At 35.4% G+C, this 24,978-nt stretch overlaps 4 protein-coding genes across 9 annotated transcripts; 1 reads left to right on the forward strand and 3 right to left on the reverse strand.

Moving 5' to 3' along the window:
- Positions 1–491: 491 nt before the first annotated feature.
- Positions 492–5,257, reverse strand: LOC128031345 (leucine-rich repeat-containing protein 57). The gene is made up of 6 exons (XM_052619534.1): positions 4,993–5,257; positions 4,163–4,306; positions 3,928–4,063; positions 3,294–3,562; positions 3,018–3,203; positions 492–1,762 (listed from the first exon to the last, which is right to left on the reverse strand). The coding sequence occupies exons 2-6, from the start codon at positions 4,244–4,246 to the stop codon at positions 1,721–1,723; spliced, it is 717 nt and encodes a 238-aa protein (XP_052475494.1). The 5' UTR covers positions 4,247–4,306; positions 4,993–5,257; the 3' UTR covers positions 492–1,720.
- A 2,741-nt stretch (positions 5,258–7,998) lies between these two features.
- Positions 7,999–8,926, reverse strand: LOC128031346 (interleukin-17A-like). The gene is made up of 3 exons (XM_052619535.1): positions 8,894–8,926; positions 8,561–8,727; positions 7,999–8,221 (listed from the first exon to the last, which is right to left on the reverse strand). Exons 1-3 carry the CDS (start codon positions 8,924–8,926, stop codon positions 7,999–8,001), a joined length of 423 nt encoding a protein of 140 aa, XP_052475495.1.
- Positions 8,927–13,993: 5,067 nt separating this feature from the next.
- LOC128031628 (interleukin-17F-like) lies at positions 13,994–15,210 on the forward strand. Its single transcript, XM_052619930.1, has 3 exons — positions 13,994–14,026; positions 14,143–14,348; positions 14,645–15,210. The coding sequence occupies exons 1-3, from the start codon at positions 13,994–13,996 to the stop codon at positions 14,877–14,879; spliced, it is 474 nt and encodes a 157-aa protein (XP_052475890.1). The 3' UTR covers positions 14,880–15,210.
- A 195-nt stretch (positions 15,211–15,405) lies between these two features.
- On the reverse strand, positions 15,406–24,725 carry LOC128031470 (stathmin-4). Of its 6 annotated transcripts, XM_052619750.1 has the most exons (11): positions 24,540–24,715; positions 23,798–23,887; positions 21,206–21,402; positions 20,436–20,554; positions 19,869–20,088; positions 18,252–18,310; positions 18,049–18,144; positions 17,668–17,873; positions 16,879–17,070; positions 16,611–16,628; positions 15,406–15,948 (listed from the first exon to the last, which is right to left on the reverse strand). In XM_052619750.1, exons 6-11 carry the CDS (start codon positions 18,262–18,264, stop codon positions 15,940–15,942), a joined length of 534 nt encoding a protein of 177 aa, XP_052475710.1. In that variant the 5' UTR covers positions 18,265–18,310; positions 19,869–20,088; positions 20,436–20,554; positions 21,206–21,402; positions 23,798–23,887; positions 24,540–24,715; the 3' UTR covers positions 15,406–15,939. The 6 variants fall into 6 exon arrangements, with proteins under 6 accessions (XP_052475710.1, XP_052475708.1, XP_052475707.1 ...); XM_052619748.1 differs by lacking the exon at positions 15,406–15,948 and having other exon boundaries at positions 15,956–16,628; positions 19,859–20,088; positions 24,540–24,725; XM_052619747.1 differs by lacking the exon at positions 15,406–15,948 and having other exon boundaries at positions 15,956–16,628; positions 19,869–20,047; positions 24,540–24,724.
- Positions 24,726–24,978: the final 253 nt, after the last annotated feature.

A 24,978-nucleotide genomic window follows, 5' to 3' on the forward strand; every position in this document is an offset into this window, starting at 1 on the left:
ATTACATTGAACAGACTTTCAAAATACAGCATTTTGATATCATAAAGCCTTGTTGTCCTTTATGAGTGACAAAATTCCATATGTCTAATTAGAATAGAAATATCATGGGTTTAAAAAAAAAAAAGCTTTAATCTTTTCAAAACTAATTTAGTTAGTGGAATGATAGTATTATAATTTACTAATGTTTGCCAGAGCATAAAAAATTGTTCACCCCAAAATGAAAATGTAGTCACCCTCTGGCCATCCAAGGTGGAGATGTGTTTGTTTCTTCATCAGAACAGATTCGGACAAATTTTGCATTCCATCAATTGCTCACCAATGGGTCCCCTGCAGTGAATGGGTGCCGTCAGAATGAGAGTCCAAACAGCTGATAAAATCCCAAATAAATAAAACTAAAATTATTTAAAACATATCATTTAAATAATTGATATGTCCTGAGATGTGTTCTACTATTTGTTAGTCTTATTATGAATAATCACTATTATATGAACTGTAGGTTTACTTAAATATTTATTTACTCATTTTCATCCTGAAGGGAACATTCAGATACATTCAGTTTGATGATGCTGTCATTTTAATACAACGCAATAATTATCCTGTTGCTAAATGTTGCAATCAATGCTGTATTAGAGTAAATCCTCTCATGACTGCTTTTGGGTACTATCTTATAATTCTGAATGTAAAATTCAGATGCTTGATATTAACACTTTTCCAATAATGTGCATACATTAATTCACAGAGAGAAACACTAGGTTAAAGGGATAGTTCTCCCAAAAATGAAAAAATTGGTTACTCACATTCTTCAAAATATCTGCTTTTGTGTGCAGCAGAAAAGGGTTTGGAAAACCTTGGGTGAGTAAATGATAAAACATTTGTAGTTTTTAGATAAACTATCCCTTTAAACAGACAACCAAAGATAACATTCAAGTGTGTAATTAATAGATGGACACATAGACATGACCACAAAGAAAAAAACTGCATGAAAATACATAGTCCTTCACTAAAATAAAATGCACTTTTATGGTCAGAAAACATGCAGCATGTATACGTGTGTAAAAGCAAATGTACTGCATTAAAACTGAATTTGTGTTACAAATAAATATCCACTGCCATTCATTTCATGGACAGTTTTCAACAAAGACCTTTGTTTCAATGAATATCACAGCAAATATTCTTTAACGGAAGTTTTGAGATCACAGTTCAATCAAAATCGTGTTAAACAGATACAACCTTATTGATGCCCAAACTAATGTTCTAATCAAATAATAACAGACATGAAAAAGGGAACAAAGGTGTGTTCTAACTCTAATGCTTTAAAATAAATGAATCAATAGCACATACTTTAAGGGTAGAGGATGTATAATATGTTCTCTCTGAAGGACAGACCTTCTATAAACACATGACATTAGTGTACACGAATATACAATAAACCAACCATCCTCCAGTGTAAATGTCCTCATAAAGCTGAGTCTGTGTTATATTTCGGTTTATAAAATCTTTGCAAAAGAAAGAGTGATGCAAGGTCCATACAGTGCGGTCTGTACTGTAACATGATGAACAGCAGGGCTGGGGTTTCTGAGCCGTCGTTCTACTATGCGTGTTGTGAAGCAGTCTTGACCATTTTTTCATTCCCGTCTTGCCATTTCCACAAGCAGTCCCAGCTGAAACCTCTCCACGGTAAGCCCAATGCAGAGGACAGGTGCAGCAAGCCTCGGACTGCTCACGCAAATTTCTTCTTGGTTGCAGTGAAACGCTCCATGTACTGAAGAAAATAAGATTGAAGCTAGTCATTATATGAATATGCAAGAAAGAAAATCACATTTAAGAGTATTTAGCTAATTTATGCTATGGGTCAAACATTTGGAAAATGCAAAACAAATGTTGTTTTTGAAATGTGATCTTGCTCACCACAGCTGCATTTGTTTCATTACAAATACAGCAAAACCAGTAATATTGTGAAATATCTTTACAATTTAAAATAGCTGTTTTCTATTGTTAAAATCTAAAATGTAATTTATTCCTGGAATGCAAAGCAGTCTTCAGTGTCACATGATCTTTCAGAAATCATTCTAATATGTTGATTTGGTGCTCAAGAAACATTTATTTTAATTATCAGCGTGTTGAAAGCATTTTTCTGCTTAATATTTTTTGTGGAAACTGTGATAGACTAAGATAGTGTAAACATAAACGATCTGCTCATTTTTGGGAAATTAAACCGGTACTTACAACATGATTGTCATCAAATCTTTGATGTGGAAAATCTAATTCTTAAAGCTTTCAATTGATGTCAATGAAAATAAGCAGAATTGCTTTTGAAAAGAGGATATAAATAGATTTAACTAGGTTATAAGATTGAAATTTCACTCATATGTGAATCAAATAAGAGAGGTCGTATTGAATTTGATATTTGTAGAATCACTTGTCCCTGTTTACACTTGGAAGTAAGATCTGTTTTAACTGGCTTCGAAATGTTTTGAGATTAAATCAAACTACATTCAGAATCAACAACACACAATCAGCAAGTGTAAACACTAATTTGTCTTAAAAATAACTTTCAATTACGCCTTAAACAGTAAAATGTTCTTATATCAATACTGGATTATATTTGGGGAAATTATATTTGAGGGTTTTTTTGTTGTCTTTTTTTAATCTCAGGTGTAAATGTGTCAAGTGCGATACAAGAATAAATCCGAGTTGAACTGAATTTCTCAAAGCAGAGCTAGTATTATCTCTTCCTGGATTTTCCTGCTTCTTGATTTTGGGGGACTTGACTTTGTTTCAAAAACAAATCATTAGATCAGTTCTGTTTTACATTCAAACTTTAACCATGGTATTTTCCATCTTGGAAAAACATGTGATTTTTATAGAAGAGGATGAGACACAAAACTGAGTGTTAAGACTGCACATGGAATATAACCTGAAAAACTAGACTTGTTTTTCTTATGTCTTCTTATAAAAGACTTTATTTAAAGCTATAATTAAAGCTATGATTGCAGGCTAAACTGACTCAAATTTACCTTGTCGTATCCTTCTAGGTCACGCATCTTTTTAACTTCAAACAGGTTGCCCTCCAGAGACAGCAGGGACACCTGGGAGTCTGTGAGGATGGAGACAGGGATAGAGACGAGCTCCAGACAGTTCTCCTCCAGCCGTAAAACCTTTAGTCTGGGCGCACGGGACACCTCTGGAGACACTGTTGAAATCTGAAGCACAGCACAAAAGCTCACCCTGACACTCCTTTATCAAGACGTGAAATTTCCTAAATGCAATAAACAAAGAAAAAAAAACCTCACCTGGTTTTGATTGAGGTTGATTTCAATGGCCTGCAGTTCGGCCACTTCTGCAGGAACCACCTGGATCTTATTCTTGGACAGGTCCAAGACATCGAGCTGGCGAAGGGTGCCGAGTCCACTGGGAAACTCCTTGAAGTGATTCCCAGAAAGGCTCAAGGTGCGCAAGGATTTCAGCTGACCCACCGATGAAGGAAGCTGCTTCAACTGGTTCCCATTTAAAATAAGAGTCTCCAGCTTCTTGAGTTTCCCGATGTCATTTGGTAGACAGGCTACACACGTTTACATTAACATTAATGGAGTGCTTCAGAGTTCATATAACAGAATACAGGCTGCCATTATATTTTGAAATGTATATTATAATTGCACATATTTAATTCTACACACACACACACACACATATTTATCTCATTGTTCATCAGATAAATTTGGGATTACCCATTTCACATGCAACGATGTTAGCCAATCACAACATAGGTAATTTACATACAAAAGAAAATTAGCAAAATGAGCCTATTTAATTCTAAGGGAAAAAAGAAAGTGAAAAACACTACAAAATGATGTACTGATTGCAAAAAAAATTTAAATACAAAAACACAAAAAAATAAAATTAAAAGAGTAGAATAATAACACTTACTCAGTTTATTGCTGCTTATGGTGAGACTCTTGAGCTGCTGGAAACCTCCTATAAATACTGGAAGCACCTCAATTTTATTGTTGGACAGATCAACTGTTCGCAGGTTTCCGGTGAGTTTCTGCAGCTCCTCTGGGAACTACACGAACAAAGACACGTGAGCTGTCAATAATCCAGGAGGACATCGCTGCTAAGTGCATTTGTGTGGTGAATATGATTACGACAAGCCTATTAGCACCTCTGTCAACCCCTTTCCGGTCAGCTGAAAGACTCCAGTCTTCTGAGATGTTTCCAAATGAGCTTTGAGCGCACTGTTCCCCATTTACAGGATCTGGCTGCTGCAAATGCTGTCGAATTTGATATCAGGAAATCCACAGGAAGACTGGAATAAAGTTAAATAAAGAAAATAAAGTAGCTAGACCCTTAAATTAACCAAGGTTATTGTATAGTAACATTATTTAAAGAGATAGTTCGCCCAAAAAAGAAAAAAATGCGGTCATTTACTCCCCCAAGTTGTTCCAAACCTGTATGATTTTCTTTCTTTTGTTGAACACAAAAGAAGATATTTTGAAGAATGCTGGTAACCAAACAGTAGCTGGTAGCCTTTGATACAACATGAGGATAAGTAAAAAGAATATTATAATTTTTTTGTTTTTGGGTGAACTCTCCCTTTAACTTTTACCGTTGTTAGATTGACACAAATACGGTTTCTATAAAATATAATTTTATGTGTTATGAAAAAATAGCAGCTTAAACACGCTTTAGCCCTAAGAGATACACATTTATTTGATTCATTCACGGATCCAAATTATTTATTTATTTATTTTTATTTATTAAAAACCTACTTGAACATTTAAGCTAAAATCTTATATTTAAAACAGTTGCTACCATAGTAAATCTATGGTAAATAATACAATCCAGATGGCAATTACGTAATTTCTGAGCTGAACAAACACATATAACATTGAATAAACTTTCAGCGCAAAGTCTAATTAGCAACGAGCTGTCATAAACCTGAACATGCGCGACTAAAAACCACGTTAAACATGATTTCACAGTAACATTTACCTTTGCCAGTTAGCTCGACTAGCTATCTGTAAATCCACAGTTTGACAATGTGTACAGCAGGAAAAGTTTACAGAATCACGCCGGCGGCTAACGTTACAGCTAAATAACCTTCATTAAGCGCTTAAAGAGTAACTGTTAATTAAATGTTGTCGGATCTAAGGTGGTGATCAAATAATGATCTAAGGAACTTTGTCCATCTCCAGGATGATGTTTGTTTATGTAGAAACAGTCATGATTAAAGCTCCTGCATGTAATTGTACCTCCCCTCCGCTAGGCGACGGTAATAGACAATGTATATTTCGTTTCATGTTCTGTATGTCGCCACTTAGTGGCTTGGCTGTGAAAGGGCTTCATTTTACATCACTCATTTACTGCATGTGACTTCTACATTAAAATTAAATAACTTATAAAACTCTTATTATTACCACCAGAGTAGGGCTGGGCGATATGGAGCAAAAAATATATCTCGATATATTTTGCTATATCTCGATATACGATATATATCTCGATATCTTTACAGGAAAAATAACCCCCAAAAAACTACTGCAAAAACAAATATGGCAAATATTACATGTTAAGGGGCCTATGAAACATTTTATTTTTTTCTTCACCATATGTTTTATTGTTACCTAATTCTGTGTGCATAAATGCATAAAAACAACTTAATAAGTTAAAAACAATTCTTTAAATAGCCTTATGTGAAATGTTTTTTTTCCCTTCAGAAATTCTGTGTATTTACATTTTACTGATTATCAAATGAAGGCATAAAACATTCATTTAATTTATCTTTTAATTATTTAAAGGGGATTTACTATTAAAAATAAAACATGGGAGAAATGTTGTGTGATTATTCCTTATAAAATTATGTTCGTTTCATTTTAATAGTAGTAGTAGTGGGCTATCTACATTCTGCTGTACAATAGTAATAGATTTCTGTCAAATACTTTTATTTTGACGGGTTTACCTTTACAGTTCTGTGTATGTGATACCACAGTCTATGATGTGATGTGAGCTAGTCTTACTCAAATCAAACGGTCAGATGCTCATGAAGTGACTCTCAGTGCAGTTCTGGAGATGTTCCTCATGTGTTCACGTCTTTATTTAGAGAGAGGAAAGACAATGTAATCAGCGCGAGCGTTATGCGAGCTTCCGTGTTTAATGAATGAAGACGCGCTTCTGCTCCATTCGTTGACACAGACACGCAGAACATGCAGGATTCATATTTAAATAGACTTTTCCGGGTTAATATTTGCAGATATTAGTCCATTTCGCGATTTGATGTAAGTGCAAAAAATTTTTTGACCAATTCCGTGACATTCCGCGTTAAACTGTAAATTCCATTTTTATGACTGGATTCCGCGATTCCGTCCGCGTTTCATTGGGCCCTACAGTAGACATCTGCCTGCCGTTCGCCCTACGCCTTAAAACTGAAGTATCTCCATATAATGGAGCCAGTTGTCTTTTTTTTTTTTTGACTAGTTCTCTACACGCGAGGTGAGAGGGGACAAAAGCAAGGAGGCGGGGGGCGAGCACAGCACAGGGAAGGCAAACAAGCAAAGTGGCGGAATCAGAATATAAACAATATATCGATATATACGATATGTCAAAATCCATATCGTGTTTAAAAAATATCTCGATATATTTTAAATATCGAGATATCGCCCACCCCTACACCAGAGTTCCAATTTATCCACTCCAGCTTACATTTTACATCATGCACTGAGTTAAAAAAAAACAGCAGTGTTGCAGATTAAATTAATTAAATTTATTAGCTACTTTTGGTTGATTTTTTGTTTGATATTTCAAAAAAGCAAACTTAAAAAACTAACTATCAAACTTAAACTAACAGGACTCACAATGGAAAAAACAACAACAACATGGGATTTGTGCATTATATTTAAAAATGATATGACACTAAATTATGGCATATTCAGAACAGCTTGAGTTATGTTCTTTTTGGATGACAGTGGTGGCAAGATGATTTCTTGTAGTAGTAACAATAACTAATATTGTTGACAGACTCTGTTACTATGGTGAATGTTTGAAGTGGCTGCTCAGTGTCGAGTGCCAGAGACCACATCCACATCATGACATGTATGTGGTAAAAGATGCAATTGTTGCTATTTAGTTACTTTATCATATAATGACTTCCCACCATAGACTGTATACGTTTTCCACCCTTGTTTTTATACAGTCTATGTTTCCACCTTACTTTTCAACGTGGAAGAAAGCCGTTTTCTGGGAATGTGCTAAATTTCCGGTTCATTATACACTGTAAGGAAAGAACGAGAAGAATAAAATAGTAGCAAACGGTAAAACTGTTTGCTCTACAAACCAGTGTGGTTATAATTTAGAGATTATATGTTAAAATAATATGGTAAGAAACACCAGTTTGCAATATCAATCAGCTAAACAAGCTTTTTTTGTGCAACTAAAAAAAAATAGCTGGTAGCGGATGAGACAGGAAGACACAGAAGACACAGACACATTACATTTACAAATGGCTGCACTCGCTCTTATTGGAAAAATAAGGTGGATACCTTCTCTCTTCTACTGAGGCGTTTGCATAACCCCAAAAAAAAAAAATCATATCATTTTTAAACATATTTTATTAGTTGGGCGATGTTTTTTTATCGAATTCTTTATTTAGTTTTTTTCAACAAAACCAATTATTATTTAAACATTTAAGGAAAAAAAGTTTGAAATAACTATAATTCAGAAGTGAAGATAACAACATCAAGACATCGGTTTGTTATAGAGAGTGCACAATAAAGATCAGCGATAGATAAGTGTTATGCTTCATAAATTGTATTGTCAAAACATGTTTAAATATTTTATTAATATTCAATACACAAGTATAATAAGTGTCTACTAAATTAATAAATGCAAATATTTCATACAAATTTAATTCTGGGACTATTTTGTTTGCAAAATAACTTAAAATCAGTTAAAGGTCTCAGCTTCATTGGAACAAATAACTAAGTTCATACTAACATATAAGTAATTTTAGGAGGTTTTGGCCCACGCACAGGTACAGCCCACTATTACTCTCTCAAAAGTCACCCTGAAACACTTTGTGTCCTCCGTATCCCGTTTCAGCACCAGGATGTCCTGATAAATAGGCAAAGAGTTCAGTCTCATATCCATGCCACTGGGAAAGGTGCAATATTCTGAATTGCACTGGGCTTCAAAGATGACCTGAGGTATTCTGTGTGGTGAAATCTTTGGTCTGAAAGTAAAGAAAACAAGAAGCTCATTTCTCTGAGGCAAAACCCACAGAACTAACCAAGACCTGCTTCACTTGATGTTTCCCAATGACGTCACACGGCCTGCTGTATCATAAAAAGGCTTATATAGTAGCCACTACAGCTAACTTCAGGTTAACCTCACAAACATAGCAATAAATCTCCTGATCCATGATCACACTTAGTGTTATTATTTTCATTGACAGTAAGCACTAAGCAGAAATCAACATCCTTCTACCTCTGCAACTCCTATTCTTAGTACTTTTTGATTCACTTCAGAGATTGGTGAATGTTTCATTTGTTTCTGTGCCTTTACAACTCACATCCAGGTCCATGCAGATAGCGAGCGGTTGTGGATGTTGCCATTTCCCTCCGCATCCGTATCCGGAGAGGCATTGAAGTCACTGGAAATCATCAAACTAGTGTCACATATTTTTTTCGGCCCTTGTTTTGCAAATGTGAGGTTCGCCAGTACACATCCCAGCAAAACCTGAAAGAAAGATCATTATATTCCACTAAAATATATTGATTCAGGCCTCTTCTTGTCACAACGTACAACATTAAGATTGAACTCTTTAGTAAAGAAAGCAGATAGTGTTAGCATATCTATTAGTTAAACTACTGCAAAATATCTTTGAACGTTTTGGTCATCTCACCATATATTTAGCGTTGAAGAAGCTCAGAAACATCTTTAATGCCCTCTTCTTAATCTCTTGCAGTGTGAAAATGTTTCTTGTTCACCTCATCTATTTATGCAATGCTTTATCGTGATTGCATAGATAAAATGGCCTACCTCTGACCTGGATTCCCTCATCAGATCATTTGATAGGTGATTGCTTCTATGTTCAGACCTACATTTTTCCTCTCATTGCCAGTAATCTGAGCTACGGATTAAAGATCAGTCTATGTTGGCATTGTTGCAGATCCATGTGACTGAATTTTGGTTGGGAGAAAATGATGAATTGTAATAATCAGGCATTTTGGGTGAGTTATCAAGATTTTGGATTCTGTTCAATGTATTATTTTTTTTTCACATTTTGAAAACTCTATTTGGTCGTGTCTTTCCTGATTAGGGTTTTGAGATTCATTTAGAAACTTTTATTAATCACTCCTGGCATTGATTTAATGGCAGTCAATATGATGAAAAAACGGCTTTGAAACAATTTTCACTAACAAATTGATAGTAAATGTCATAAATCTGTAATAAAGACTGAAAACATTAACACAAGTAACACACTGGAAATTAAGCATCAAGTAGAAAGACTGAAATAGTATTTTCTTTTATAATGTGCAATTATGTTTGTTTTATTTACAACTTATTTACAACTTGCAAGATAATCTTAAAAATATAAGAATTAGTGTTTTTAATTGTGAGAATTTTCATTCCTCATGGTCATGGTATAATGTGTGGTATAATTAAATGAATATTAACTGGTCTCCGTTGTGTTGATGAAGGCTACAGTAATCCTAATGTGCCAAATAAATGAATGTATTTTTTCTTATCAAAAATGAACATGCATTTCCTGCTTTCTAACTTATTGATAAAGCACAAAAGACAAGCATATATTACATTTTGGATGCTTGTATTCTACCACGGTTTGTTGGTTTGCACCCACTAGACAGTCAGGAAGACCACCTTGGTGAACCAACTTCACCAGAAACACTTTGTTGGTTGTTTTTTAAAGGCATAGTTCAACCAAAGTTGAAAATTCTGTCATCATTTACTCACCCTCATTGTTTATAACCTGCTCTTTATTAATGCTGGGTTGTTTCAACCCAAATTTGGGTCAAATATGGACTTACCCAATGGTTGGGTTAAATTTTTGCATTTAATTGAACTTAAAAAGAAGCTATTTTGAACCACACTGCATAACCAAGAAAAAATGTTTTTTTTAAACAATGAAAAAATGGGACATGTTCAGAGAACATTCAGAAATAATGTTTTCATAACTTAGGAATCTTAGCAAAACGTTCTTTGAGGATATTTTTGTTAGCTGGGAACCTGGACATGGAATTTGGAATATTTAACTATTGCATGATCAGTTGCACACTTTGCATCACATGCACATTGTTGAGGCTTGGTTTGCAATCTCCACAAAATATTATTTTTTTTTATAAGGGAAAGAGCAGAATGTAATTGTATAAAGCGTTTATTTGATAGTTACCTGATTGTAAAACATTACTTTTACTCACTTTCTATACATTATTCTCATTTGATTCAAACCAGTACTGAACCAAAACAATGCCAAAAACTATTCATGAATGAATACTCCAGTATCGACAAATATTTGTGACTGCTTGAATAAGTGGAAACAATGCAAAAAAACAAAACGAAACAAAACAAAACAATGCACTCTTTATGAAACACATGCTAAATATCAATAAAAAAAGTTGATTATCTAAAGTGATTGACTCTCATTAAGCTATTTGCCATCTCAAGAGTCTCTCGGGAAATTCCACCATGTCAAAAGTGTCAATGCAGATGTTAAATCATGCTTATCTTATATAGACGTTGTGGCTGGTATATACGGATGCGTGAGATCTTATCCTAACATCAAAGTAAGAAGTGCTCTTGATAGATTGTTTCATTGATACAGAGTCTATCTGCGGTGAGATCAGTGGCATCTGAGAGCTACAGTGCAAACCGGCCTATTTTCACCACCCACATAACCGTTCACATTTGGTTGCAAACACAGCTCTTTTTTTGGTCGGTAGTCTGAATATGGTTTATTAGTTTCGTTTTTTTTTTTCTCTTTTATTATGTATAAACTTATTATTCATAATGTAAGTTTATTTGGAAAAGCATGTCTTAAAAACAACTTCATTCAACTTCAACTTCATTCAACTTCAACACTTACTTCAAAAATGCTTCATTTTGGAATAATAAAGCAGCCTTTCAAAAATGATGAAACCATATTTTGCAAAGTTGACAATTGATCAGCATGAGTGTGTGACGTCTATTAATGGGCAGTTTGTCCATGGTTGCCCTGTGGCTTAACCCAGTGTTATGTCACCGTTATGCCTTTCTTTGATGTGGTCGGCTCCCAATGCGGGAATCCTCTCTTTGTAGGTTTTTTTGACCCGTTTTCAAACTGACTGATGACAAACCAATTACACAGCGAGCGGAAGCTGCTCAGCAAATCACTGACCTCATTTTACCATTCTGCTTTTGATGAAGGGAAAATATAGCAAAGATCTTTTGTGACACATCAGTCGGCCCTGTATTGTGTAATTTCACCACAATAAAATACATTATTAAGATTTCACTTACTGAATGCTTAAAGAAAACCATGACCACTGTGATGAAATAAGAATATTACTAATTGCTTGGGGGGAAGCCTTAGAGCTGCTTATGCATTTTAGATTAACTTCATCATTGCCTAATTTAAAGAACTATGAAACTTTATGGATCTCCCAAGTTTGGGATTGATAAGTTGGCAATGTTAAATTAAATATTAGTTACAAATAATAGCAGTGCTGGTTCTGTAACTCAAAAAATACATTAAAATAAAGATTATAATATGATTCATAATAAGCCTTCAGTAGTAAAAATCCAGAGTAGGATTTGGAAATAATCTCACAAGTGATCAAATTGTGATAATGACGTAACTATCGTGGAAATTTAGGTTTGAGATTTCAGTTCTTTTTAAGATTCTCCAGATGTGTGGTCTTATGTGGGTCACTACAAAAGCCCCTGTTCCTGGACGATGAGTGAATGAAATCCTTTTCGTGATTAAGTAAGAAGGAGATCTAAGATTTTAGGACCTTCTTTGATACTCCAGGAAGTAGGTCAGAGGCCTGTGTCACATTTTAAATGGGTTTTGGCAACATTCAGGGTTTAGTGGTCTAAAATAATGAATCATAGTATTTTTAAAAGGCTTATTTCATCCAAAAATCTGTCATGTTGATTCAAACCTGTAAGTTTTTTTTTTTTTTTTTTTTTGTGGAACATATAGTCTATTTTTTGTTTATACAATGAATGTCAGTGGGGTCCAATATTGTTCAGATCCCAGTTTTCTTCAAAATATGTTCTTTTGAAATAAAGTAAAAGAGTTTTGAAACAACATGACAGAATTTTCATCATTTGGGTGAACTGTTCCTATAAGTATTTTTAAATCATAAAACAAAGTATATATTGCTTATAGGTTTACAGCAGAGAATATCCTTTATTGATCTTCACAACAAGAACACTTTTAAAATGCATGTATTTAAAGCTGTCATACTGTTTTGGGGGATTACTTTGATTGGATTACTGTCATTTGCATGTGCATCGCCCTCAATTCTGAGTCATGAAAATGTGCCCCTGCCTTTCCACCACAATGCTTAGAAAAATCAGTGAAAGAGAGGGTAAGACCACAACTGCTCTGCAACTGACGCAATCGTTAACCAGCACCGGTGGGAAACTGTGCATCGCTGAGATGCAAGCCATTACAGACACTGGGGCGGAAGTATCAATGTCGATATGACTTTTTGCAAACTGTGTCAATCGAGGTCGCGGGCATTAACAGAAGGCAACTTGAGAGCTGACATATAGTGGACAGAATCACAACCAGAAAGAACTTTATTCACCATACTAATATATTCCTTCTGATCTGAGTGCATATGGGACGGCTGTCAGTGAAAGTAGGTTATGTTAGGATATAATGGTTGCTATGCTGAAAAAAACTATATTATGTGGGCACAACATATATTTAGACACTTCAAAAACACAAAATGCATGAACTTCTTTGCATTAGATAACGAACTATCGAAACAAATGGCATTTATGTGGAATAAAAAGACTTACTAAATATTTTACTAAAAGAAAAATAAATTCAAAAAGTATTAGGACTCTTTTTGGCTGACGTTACTGGAAGCTTAAACGTTAGTGGAATGTGTCCAGATTAAATCAATAACTTCTATAGATTCAATAGCCAAATTTTTTTTGGAAGGTCGCTTCACCCATGGGACAATCAATCAATCAATAAAAATACTAATTATGCCTTTCTGTCACACAATAAATACTTTTTCCCTCATAATTGTCAGAACTGAATTGAACTCTGAGATAAAAAAGTTATGAACTGTGAGATATAAACTCTTCTGGGAAGAAAAGTCTGAAGAAGATTAAATTCTGAGAAGAAAAGTTGTGAGAATCGTGAGATGTAAATGAAAAACTGTGAGAAAATTTCATTCCGTTGTGGAAACAAGCTTCCATAGAATTGCGCGATTATATCTCACAATTCTGTTTATATCACATAACTGACTTTTTATCAGAATTTTACGTTTACTGTACATCTGACAATTATGACTTTTTTTCTCAGAATTACAAAATATAAAATCTGAATTGCAAGAAGAACAGTCAGGGTTGTGGGATAAAAAAAAAAAATATATGATGGTGACGCGACGTCTTCTGAAAATCTGCAGAAGAAACTTCTATATCTTATACAAAGAAAGTAAACAGTGTATATTTTTGGATACAGATGTTAAGTATAACTGCATCATATTACTCAAAGGCATTGTTTTAAAAAAAATTAGCCAGATAGTAGCATAGTATGATATTTGACTGCAGTAACAATACACAAGTCATTTTTGCTGACATGCTGAATATGACAACATAAAATACCATCAATGGGGAGAATTCATCACAGGAAGTGCGAATGCACGAACAGGCCTCTCTATATAAACTGCACTTACCACTGCAAATGTAGAGCAGTGAGACTTAAGACCGACAGAACACATCAAAAAAAAAAAAAAAAGGGGGTCAAATGAATGCAACTATGTCAACAGCGCTAAACATCCAGTTCCTCATGGTGAGTATTGCTGAAATGTTCGAAGACGGCCTGCTAACTATCTGCTAAGGATTTATGATGCCGAAGTCGCCATGCTAATACAATTGAATCTGAAATGACGTGTCTGTGTTTCACAGGTGGCTTGTGTTATGGGGCTTGTTTTGATATCATTTGGAGCTGAGGGAGCACCTTCTAAACATCTTCCGAAGAAAGGAAACCACAAGTCATCAGAAGAATCGGAGCCATCATCATCATACCGGTTGATCTTGGACCCAGAGTTCAAATCCCCGGCCAGCCCAAACCTTCCTATAAACAACGACTCCATCTCTCCATGGACCTACACGTAAGACGCTTAAAAATACAGATTCTTTATTGACATCCATGAAACCTTTGGTTGTTTGGATTATTAAAACTTTCTTCACACTGAGAAAAAAAAATGGTTCTTTGCTAAACCCGAAATGGTTCTTCTATGACATCAATGCGAAACCCCCTTTAGGAACTTTTATTTGTAAGAGTTGTGATCATGAACCGTCATTTCTGTATCATATTCACATGCGCTGCTTTGTTGTTGTTACATTTAGAATGCGACTGTTGCACCACACAAACCTAAAACTCCACATGATTAATTTTGTTTCATAGGTTTCTGCAGGATGAGAGCCTGTACCCTTCGAACATCGCAGTGGCGAAGTGTTCACTGACTGGATGTCTGATAGATGGCACTGAGGACCAGGATTTCCAGTCCAAACCTATTTACACCCAAATCATGGTCTTGAGGAAAATTCGAGGAGAGAAGCACAACTATTCCTTGAGACTGGAGTACAAGACCATCGCAGTGGGATGCACCTGCGTCCGTCCATATGTACAACATGTTTAAAATGTGAGAGCTTATGGAGTTACAATACTGTAGATGTTTGATCATTAGCGTTACAGCGTTACAAATCCGGAGCATAAGGCTGAAGACTTATGACTTTATAATTTATTTATGGTATCATGTACATGTTCGCAAAATGTGGGCTATTTATTTATTTTCATGATATTTCATGATTATATATTTGTTTTTGTTTTATTTTTTGCCAATAGAAGAATTCGATCCATCATCATCATACTGTTGATATCTGAATAATGAGTTAAAACCTTCATCTGACTTGATCCATAATAATCTAATTTAATGATGTCATTATACATGTGGTTTCAAATGTATGGTATTTATTGTCACTGGATTTTATTTTATATTATATTTTTATTCAAATGTTTTGTATTAACTTTTTATTTATTGATCCAAATGTGTTTTTAAGGATATGACTGACACAATAAACAAGAAAAAAAAGACAAATATTGCTTTTATGGTCTTTTTTTTTTAAACTCAACTCCATAATGAGGAAGTCACAAGGACAAAGCTATACCAGAAGTTCTTTTAATTGCCTTTAAAATATATCACAATTTCTGTACAGAATATAGCCAAATCAGACACCAGCTGATCAAGAGGCAAGTGAACGTATGTACAGCGGCAAAAGCTTGAGCAGTTTACCAAAAATAGAGCCTTGAAGACAGGACAGAAGGCAAACTGACTGCATCCACATGGGTTTTAAAGTACATGAAACCGTCCAGACGTCATTCAGATACTCATAAACACAAAAGCGTTACCACTCACATTCACTCATTTTTGGCACTATTGGCATACAAGCTCATCGCAGAGACAAACCAATCTCTGCGTTTCTCAGATTAAGGTAGTACAGATTCCATCACAATCTTTGCTGGCCAGCCAGGTCTGTTCATCTGACAACATGGCCACCGTACCTTACAATGATATAGTGATATCATAATCTGGTTTCAGAGTCATAATCTCTTATGATCCAAGCTAAAAAAGCTCAGCGTGATAGTCAATCCTTTGGTCAATGGTCTCCCATATGATCAGCAAGTGTTGTGAGAAGATCTCAAGGCACCTGGAACATAAAGTTCAGAGATATAGCAATTAATAACAGGACAAAAGCCACACAGTCACACACCAAATGGCTTTTCACAAGTTTTATCAAGTGCCATGCAAGCATTAAAACTGTTGATTTCGGCCACATTTAATACACTATTTGTAATGTAACTAACAAATATTCTGCTAATGATTCCTCTATTACAAGAAACAGACACTAAGACACAAAAATACATAGCCAAACTACAGTACTAAGTACACATCACCTCTTTGAATGCACAAACAGCTAGTTCACAGCCGTACAACACAAATGCATGCAATCTTGGTAATTTTCATCTTCCTTGTCGTTCATTATCTTTATCCCATCAGTACATCCAAAGCTATTATATACTAAAGACTAAAGAAATGACACACTTTTTCTAATTAATTCCCAATTCCACTTCCATGATACACAGCATGTTGTGTGGCAGTAGACATAAGAATATTGTTTCTTTAGCTGCAAATATCATATGAGAGGCCTTTGAATCTTTGCCAATACCAAAACACAGCCTTTCTTTGCCTGACTAGGACCAACTATGCATTATTTGGTTGTTTTTTCTTGAACATTCTGGACAAGAAATGCTATTGATTCATGTCATTCTACTGCCAACCCAGTTCCATCTGTTCCTTGTTTTTCCTCACCTCCTCAGCATGCTTGTCCTGGAAAAACACAAGACAAAAAGAAGAACTGTTAAATAATAGCTCGATCGCAACTAAAAAAAGCCTAGTGGCACCAAATGGAATCGCAAAACGGATGCCTATTTCCAAAAAAGTTATATTCAGATGGTCTCACCCTTAATTTATGCTGACATCAGCTGAGCAGATTGCAATTCCATTTTGTGCCATTAGTGGTGCAGTAGTAATACTGCAACTTTAGAAATGGAAATGGGTTAGGATGTAAAGACCGTACCTTCTCCTGAAGACGTTCCAGCATGGCAAAGATGTGGGCCTCCCGGTTCTCTTTGTTAATCTCCATTCTTTGCTCCAGCTTTTCTTTGGCCATCTTGATGAAGTTGTTGTGTTCTTCCATGGCTTTCTGGGCCACCTCTCGTTCATGTTCTCTCTGTTCAGCCAAGTGCTTCAGAAGTTCAGCTTCCTGACACTGAGGAGATAATTCAGAAGATTCCTTGAGACTCAGATAGAAGCATATTTACTCAAACACTGTAAATAAAAATCATTACTAGTATTTGAAAAGAAAATATATATGTAAATATTAGATAAATAAGGGGAAAAGAAAAAGAAAAAGAAACAAATCAAGGCTACACACACACACACACACACACACACACAGTGTATATATATATATATATATATATATATATATATATATATATATATATATATATATATATTACAAAAGCACAAAAATTATTCAAATTTAAAATAAAATCCAAATGAATACTACAATAATAAAAACTAAAGCTAATGCAAAATATTAGAAGACCATAATAGTAAATAAATAATACTATATTATTTACAATATAATATTTATAATTTATAATAAACAGAATTATTTAAAGGTTTTAGCTTTTAAACATCTGTCTGAAGTTGTCTTGCATCTATTTCAGTTCAGATTAGCAATCCAAACTATATCTCAGTTATAGATATGCAAGTGAAAGCAATAATAATTAGACATGTCTGATTACTGACATCAACTAACTAATTAAAATTGAGATAAAAAATCATCACTGTTCCTTACTTTTCTCCTCTCCTCAGCTGCATTCAGTTTCTTCTGGATCTCCTCCAGGGAGGGGTCGCTGCGAGGTGGGAAAGTGGGATGGAATTCCCTCTGACCGTCAAAAGATGGAGGTCTGAGGATGACCTCAAAGGCCTGGCCCGATGACCTCTTGTTTAACTCAATCACCTCCATGTCTTTAATAATGCCCAGGTTGAGGTCCACAACATCTAAACGGAAGATCAACAATGACTGATTTGACACATTTATTTATTAATGCAACTAATTTGTAACTACTTGACTGGATGAGAACAGATGTAATTACAATATGTTCCATTTACTGTAGGTTCACTTGACCATGAAACAACTTTCAATTTGAGACCTTTAAAGGTGCCTTTAAGGTACCTTGTGTTTTCTTGGTGGGCTTTTCCTGAGGCTTTGGTAGGATGCAGGAGCAGAAGAAAGACACTAGAGGGAGCTCCTTCATCTTCTCTCTGTATGCTGCAAGAGAGAGACAGAGTTATTTTGAGGTAACATCATCACTGATGCCATGTGCTCACACATCATTCCTTCAGCTCCATTAAACCAGCAGGTAAATGTACACGTACCTGCAAGAGTCATCTTTCCTTTTTCTGAGTCCTCTGAGGCGTTTCAAACTGAGCTGATCCTGCAGGAGAGAGAAAAGATGATGTAATCAGAAACTACAGTCGATCGATTCCTCTGGATATGTCTTTGTCCTCACATAAAGGTCCCACAAGCAAAGATTATAAAATAACAAGCCCAAATCAAACCTTCACTCTGTTTTTGTTTTAAGCACAATTAAAAAGGAGGTTCATGCCTAAAAAAAAAAAAAAAAAAAGGAAATAATAATAATGAAATAAAGATATATGAAAAAAATTTAATTACCCTATATTCTCAGAAGACATTTACATATTTTTAGATACTGGTTAGATTATTATTATTTTTTTTCAAAAAGATAACAACAAAAAAATCCTGAAGTAAATAATTTGTTTGCAGTGTAAGAAAATCACACAGCTACATCTAAGCACAAAGGATTATGCATACTATATCAAATCTATTTGAATCCACAAAACAATGCAAGGAACAAATCAATTCAATAGAAGTATACTTGATGGCAATCGTTCACGAAAGAGAACATGAATCTGGTTTGCTCAGGATTTATGATCGTCTCTCAGCCCACGCGCCTTCTCTATCAGTCTCTCTCGTTCATCCTGCCTCTGCCCTCGCTGTGCCCCCTCATTTCCCACGCTCACGATCTCTGCACCCGCTAACTCCTTTGAAACCTTTTTACATAATCAGTGCATGGGTTTATACTATAAACCATTTCAACACTTTAAGTAGTCAATTGATAGCATAAAGAGCAAAAATGTTGATTCTGTAGGCCATTATAAGACAATGTGCATCATATTTCTTGTCACACTGCTTGCACACAAAATGAAAAACCCTCCTGTTTTATTAATGACAGCAATACATCTGATATAATAAATAATAAATGCTTTGAAACACAACTCAACAGCACTGTTGTCTACCTTAAACAAATACATATTTCACATGCAATTGTTTGCAGCTCTTGCAAAGCAAGTCACTTTCTCAACCTCCCACTGCCTTCTGATGCTTCTGATCGGAATAAACGCTTGTTGGTTTGAAAGCGAAGGAAGTGCCGCTCTATGAAGGGGCCATGGCCTTTTGCACACTTACATGCTCAATCTCACCTCTCAGTACCACCCACAGTGCAGACTAGCACGCTCACTGCAGGACCTAGCTATTTTTCACCTTGCACTACTATACAATGTACTCTGCACTATGCAGTGCACATCTTTTCTTTAAACTAACATAATTTTTAAGCACAATATCATGTGACCACTATTTTATTTGCTATATTTATTCTGATATGTCAATAAGACAGTTGATGTAAATCCCAGTAAAATCATGCTTACATATGCATTTATGCATATAGATAAGTCTAATAACCTCGACTGAATGTGCTAATTCTTGAAAGCATGCAAATCTGCAATGCAACATAATTAACAAGGAATGCCAAACTACATTTCTGCGCTACTAGAACCAGAACAAAAATAGAATTAATGGAAATTGCTATAGTGAATGAAACTTTAGTCCAACAGAAGTCAGCAGTCTCCTTTTTTTCCTGCAAAAGAATAATACAGTAAACAACTGATATGATATATAATATTACCTTAACTCACCAACAGAGTGCTGTGATCTTCTGTCGGAGTCCTTCCCTCACGTTCAGTCCGACAGTCTGCTGCTGTTTGGATGCTCAACCTGGCAGCATCAGCACCACCTCTGCTAGATAAAGCATGACATCACCTCCCAGCACCGTGATTGGTCGAAAGGGATGCAGGCTCCTGATGGGCTGGAATGGCTGGGAGTGCAGATAGGGGGTGGTTAACTCTTTGTTGAAAGCTGTTTTCAGAGAAAGAAGGGGCATATATTTTGCAGCTTTATGCAGAAGAACATTATTTTTGCTTCATTTTTTAAAAAATGGCAAGAAATATTGCATAATATAAGTATAGAATTTAAATTTTTTGGTTTAATATTTTATTATGGAAATCTGTCTACAGGAGCTAACAAAATTAGCATGGAGATTGCTTTAATTTGCTTTCTTACATGTCATTTTTTAGTTCATTTCAGTTTAGAATTACGTGCAGCATCGTGTGCTAAACCAGCTCTGTCTGGTTTTGGGAGCTGCTCGAAATGTCATGTCTAAAAACGGAGGAGGACGGGGATTTATGTGTCATCTTCTCACTCACTCATGGCTGAGGTCTCGTTGATGACTATGACACAGCAACCTTGCCAGCATGCTCGCCTGGACTTGGGCAGACCGGGCCTGTTTGAACAGTCTGTCAATGGCCCATCTGTTGCTCTGGTCCTGTGCCAAATCAGTTAGTGGTGTTTTTACAGTTTCAAACACAGCTTGTAAAACTGCATTCCTTTTATTTAAAAAACATGATTTTACAACCAAAATTGTCATATAAATTCACACTGTCAGTGTTCACACAGTAGTTTTCCATAGAGGCTCGAATATGGCCTGCATAAATGTTCAAAATGTCTTTTTTTATGTTCAACAGAGAAAGAAAATAATACAAGTTTAGAACAAGTTCAGATGCAGGACTGTCAGCAATATTCTCCTGCTGTGTTAATGTGGCTAGTAATATGCAGGGAACTCTTTGATGATTTCAGCATCCATATAAGGCGCTTATATGAACCTGTTTGCAGTTGCGAGGTCTCTCAGGCAGGTGGAAATACTCCCAGCGGTCTGACATGAATGTTGAATATGCAGAACAGAACACACTGTACCTATTTCCCAGTAGAACACTGATGTCAGGCATTTACCCTACCAGATGAAACTAAATTACATATATCTTAAACCGAGATGTAATGTCTTTATTTAGTGAATAGAACAAAGAAACTCAGTGCACATGGGTAAATGCTAAACAAAAGATTGCATAAAATTTTTGCAGTTAACAATACAATGAAATTATATATAAGTGCATAATTTGTGCAAGAAAGGATCACCCACCCATATAAGCTGGAGCTGAGCATTGGGTTGTGTATATGTTGGATGTGATCACTGAAGGGGGCCGCAGGGGGAGGGGAGACGGCAGTGCTATAGCGATGATGTCATCCAGCTGTCTGTTAGGTGGAGATTCGTGTGCACGCATACAGGGTTTTCCACATGGCAACAGAGCAAAGGATGCAGCAAACGAGGTCCTGCAACTGATTAACAGAGACAGGAAGGACAAAAAAAAACGTATAGTGGGAATTGTTCACAAAAGGTGCACCAAAATCCTTTGCTGAGCGACAAAGTGGGACTGAAAAGACAAGGCTGGGGGGTGTAGTGAAGAAAAACAATGTGCCTGCAAGGAAAGCCTGATCATCACTGGTAAACCTGCTATGATGTCATTTCCAGCCAATCAGGAGCGGTGCGCTGGATTCTCTAGTCAGAATGATACAATTTCCAGTTCACATCTGACTTGACAGGCAGTGATGATGATGACGATGATGATGAAGCTAATCATGCATACAAACAAACCATACCATACCATTTTTTTTTTTTCCTTTTTCATTTTTTTTGTTTAGCGTAAATGTTCTCAGCGTATGTTCTTATTTAAATATATAAATCTTATCTTAATGTTTGTTGCTACGGTGAACAGAACTGTTGCTAAAATGGGCAAATTAAAATTGTTTTTATATTATATATATTTCTCGTGTTGTATTCTAGAGGTGATTCTCTCTTTCCAGAAAATCCCAGTTAATGTTAATGCATTGGACTAAATGCAATTTGGCTCACAACTGGGCTGATCACCCCCCCCCCCCATCCCATAAAAAAATGCTTATAAATTTCTCAATTCTGTAAATTATTACCAAATACTGAAGAAAAAAAAATTCTCTACTTATTTTCTTTCAATTATCCGAGGCCTTGTATTTCTTTTTGGAACTGATGGATACTAGTTTTTGGAGCTGAGAGTTGCCAAAATGATCCACAAATAATACAGTTTTCACTCAAAACATGAGATGAATGAGGCCTATAATAAAAAAATTATGAATTCAAGATTTGCTGGTAATATAGCATAACAAGTGATTTACAAGCATTTTTTAACAAGCCTGTAATTTTTGACCATATTTGACTGGGAACAAATAAATAAATGTATAGGATTATAGGAATAGGGATGCTAAGTTTAGCAAACAGCACTTATTATATAAAACAAACAGTACTAATAATTATTTAAAAAAATTTCTGCTATATTTAGCCTTTTCATTTTTTTTTATCTCATTACATGCTGTACTTCATACAAAATACACAATAAAGCACAGCTGCAGTTCAATATTCTGACATCAGTCTAATTGCTTGTGATACTTTGTGGCAGAATGACTGATGGGCACACTTTGCTTAAGAGGAATATCATGGTGCTCTAGTTAAATTATAATAGAATATACTGTGATGAGCTCATTCTGGCACACCCCTCCTGAATAATACAGAGCAAAATAGTGAATAATTCGTGCTTTGTTTTGAGTCAAAAATGCACTAATGGTTTGGTTATTTTCTAGTAGTGAAGTTGTATTTTGGTCTCAAAACTGTCCACAGTGGCATACATCAAGGTCAACAATATGTAGATTTGTTGCTGAGTGTTGTTTTATAAATATCAAGTCGATTTATGTTTGAGATTTATATAGAATTTACGTTTGGGTCATTGGAACACTATTTTTCTTCTGCAGTTCTGACATTCAATCCACTTGTCCAAATGTTACGATCCATTAGGCATCATTTGTAGCTGTAAAGCATTTAGCATTTAAACTAATAAGTCAAAGCTGTACGTGATCTGATTCTGTATTCTAGGTGCTCTGGATAGTGTGATGTGTGATGTGAGAGTTGGTCATATCTGCAGGCTCTAAACTCAGGACATGACATCACTCTAATGGTCGCGTGCTGCATGACTCATAGCTTTTAACTCTGGATGTCAGTATCTCTCTGGCCTGGGCTTACGGTCAAAACCAATCTACATGCTTAGACGTGCTGTTAACTTCCAATAAGCAGAAAACAAAAGATGATGACATCACATACAGTCATAAAAAATAAAGACATTGTGCGTGTTGAAAATGGAACATGGTATATACCGTATAGCACCATTTCTTAAAAATATTATGTGAAGCAGCATGCAATTACTTGATAAATATTTCAAACAGTAGTGTGCTACTATTGTTGTCACGACTTCATGAGGCACTGCATGTTTAATTCAGTAAATGGCATCCATTTTCATCCTGTGTAAATAAATGTGATTTTTCTGAATTTTCAATCAAGCATACTACTTTACCATACTTCACTATTAAGTGTAGCACTTGATATTTACTATACTACGATCATTATAATTTAGTACAGTAAGTAATTTAATCATGATTTGAAAAAATTAAAATTAAAAAATCCATAAATGCTTTTTTTTTCCCTTGGTAGTGACAATTTGGTTTTAAAATGGTCCACAATGGCATAAATAGTTCAGCTAAATACAAAAATATGCTGAAATGTTACTCACTCTCAGATCATACAAGACATAGATGAGTTTGTTTCCTGATCAGAACAAATCTGGAGAAATGTAATATTACATCCCTTGCTCACCTATGGGTCCTCTGCAGTGAATGGGTCCAAAAAACTGATTAATGCATCACAGTAATCCACAAGTAACCCACACAACTCCAGTCCACCAATCTTGTGAAATGAAAGACTGTATGTTGATATTTCTGCACTACTTCTGAACATTACAAGTGAATTTTCTTCATGCACAGAATACAGATTGTCTGTTTCCCAAAACATGTATACACTGCACTAATACAATGACTTGACTTGACAAATGAACCAAAACTTATATCAGCTGCAATATCTGACATTTATTTTTTTAGACTTCTTATTAAATTATGCTACCAAAGACACACTGACACAATTTTATTTTCTTGTAAATGCTAATTAACATTTTTTTTTTTTTTTTTATCAGAGATGATAAGTAGACTGCTTGGGGAAAAATGTACAAAACATTAGGTCAAGTGACAATAATGTAAGATGCTAGTATTTGAATCATTGCATATTTACAATTACACTCTTTATTTTATGAGTTATTCAGTATTTCTTGTATACCACACAGTATACAGCAAGCAGTAAAAATGCATGCCTCTCTGGAAAAGCATTTGTTGCTCATAAAGTGCATGCACAGTACAGTATTTTACAGTATTACTGCCATCCATGCAGTGCAGTGGTGTCTATGAATGAACAATGACAAAATACCTCTTTGATCTTTAACAGTGATAACACAGAAGAACAACCAGAGACCGGTACAAGCCAGTTAAGACTGACTTTTAAATCTCACCAGGCAATGTTCTTCCTTCCAGACATGCAATTATAGTAGGCGTCCTGACACTTCCCGCTTCCATTCAACTCATCCTTTCCTCTTTTATGTTCAGCTAATATGTGTGTGTGTGTGTGGCGACAGCATAAAAGGGTGTTAAGATTGAGCTTTGGTAAACTCAACCACATAGTGACTCACGCTCTGTGAAAATCCAAAGGCATCTGCCGTTTTTAGGTTTGCAACACAACCTACATGCCTCAGAATGTGATGAGTCACCTACACAGAGAAAGCATGCTCACATCGGTTCACGACTACTCCCTTCTATAAACTTACAGATTAAAGTTGAGTCTGACAGACATGGATGCATCGAGTATAGCTCTTAATAATGAGAAAATTACCTTTCAATTGATGCAATTCCTCTGAGAAAGATGCAGAATTTTAAAGCAGCCATACTCTAGAA

This window comes from Carassius gibelio, chromosome A17, assembly GCF_023724105.1.
Source record: "Carassius gibelio isolate Cgi1373 ecotype wild population from Czech Republic chromosome A17, carGib1.2-hapl.c, whole genome shotgun sequence".
In the NCBI taxonomy this organism is placed as follows: Eukaryota; Metazoa; Chordata; class Actinopteri; order Cypriniformes; family Cyprinidae; genus Carassius; species Carassius gibelio.

Bases quoted from the DNA above. Each gene is read 5' to 3' on its own strand.
- LOC128031345 (XM_052619534.1), bottom strand. From the start codon at position 4,246: ATGGGGAACAGTGCGCTCAAAGCTCATTTGGAAACATCTCAGAAGACT. The intron at 4,064-4,162 runs GTGCTAATAGGC...TTGTTCGTGTAG, and splicing joins CCGGAAAGGGGTTGACAGAG to TTCCCAGAGGAGCTGCAGAA. The intron at 1,763-3,017 runs GTAAATTTGAGT...TATTTTCTTCAG, and splicing joins ACCTAGAAGGATACGACAAG to TACATGGAGCGTTTCACTGC.
- LOC128031346 (XM_052619535.1), bottom strand. From the start codon at position 8,926: ATGTTTCTGAGCTTCTTCAACGCTAAATATATG. The intron at 8,728-8,893 runs GTGAGATGACCA...TCTTTCTTTCAG, and splicing joins TCTTCAACGCTAAATATATG to GTTTTGCTGGGATGTGTACT. The intron at 8,222-8,560 runs GTGAGTTGTAAA...CTTTACTTTCAG, and splicing joins CTATCTGCATGGACCTGGAT to ACCAAAGATTTCACCACACA.
- LOC128031628 (XM_052619930.1), top strand. From the start codon at position 13,994: ATGTCAACAGCGCTAAACATCCAGTTCCTCATG. The intron at 14,027-14,142 runs GTGAGTATTGCT...TGTGTTTCACAG, and splicing joins TAAACATCCAGTTCCTCATG to GTGGCTTGTGTTATGGGGCT. The intron at 14,349-14,644 runs GTAAGACGCTTA...TTTGTTTCATAG, and splicing joins ATCTCTCCATGGACCTACAC to GTTTCTGCAGGATGAGAGCC.
- LOC128031470 (XM_052619748.1), bottom strand. The intron at 17,874-18,048 runs GTACCTTAAAGG...TCTTCCGTTTAG, and splicing joins GCCCACCAAGAAAACACAAG to ATGTTGTGGACCTCAACCTG. The intron at 16,629-16,878 runs GTACGGTCTTTA...GTGTTTTTCCAG, and splicing joins TGGAACGTCTTCAGGAGAAG to GACAAGCATGCTGAGGAGGT.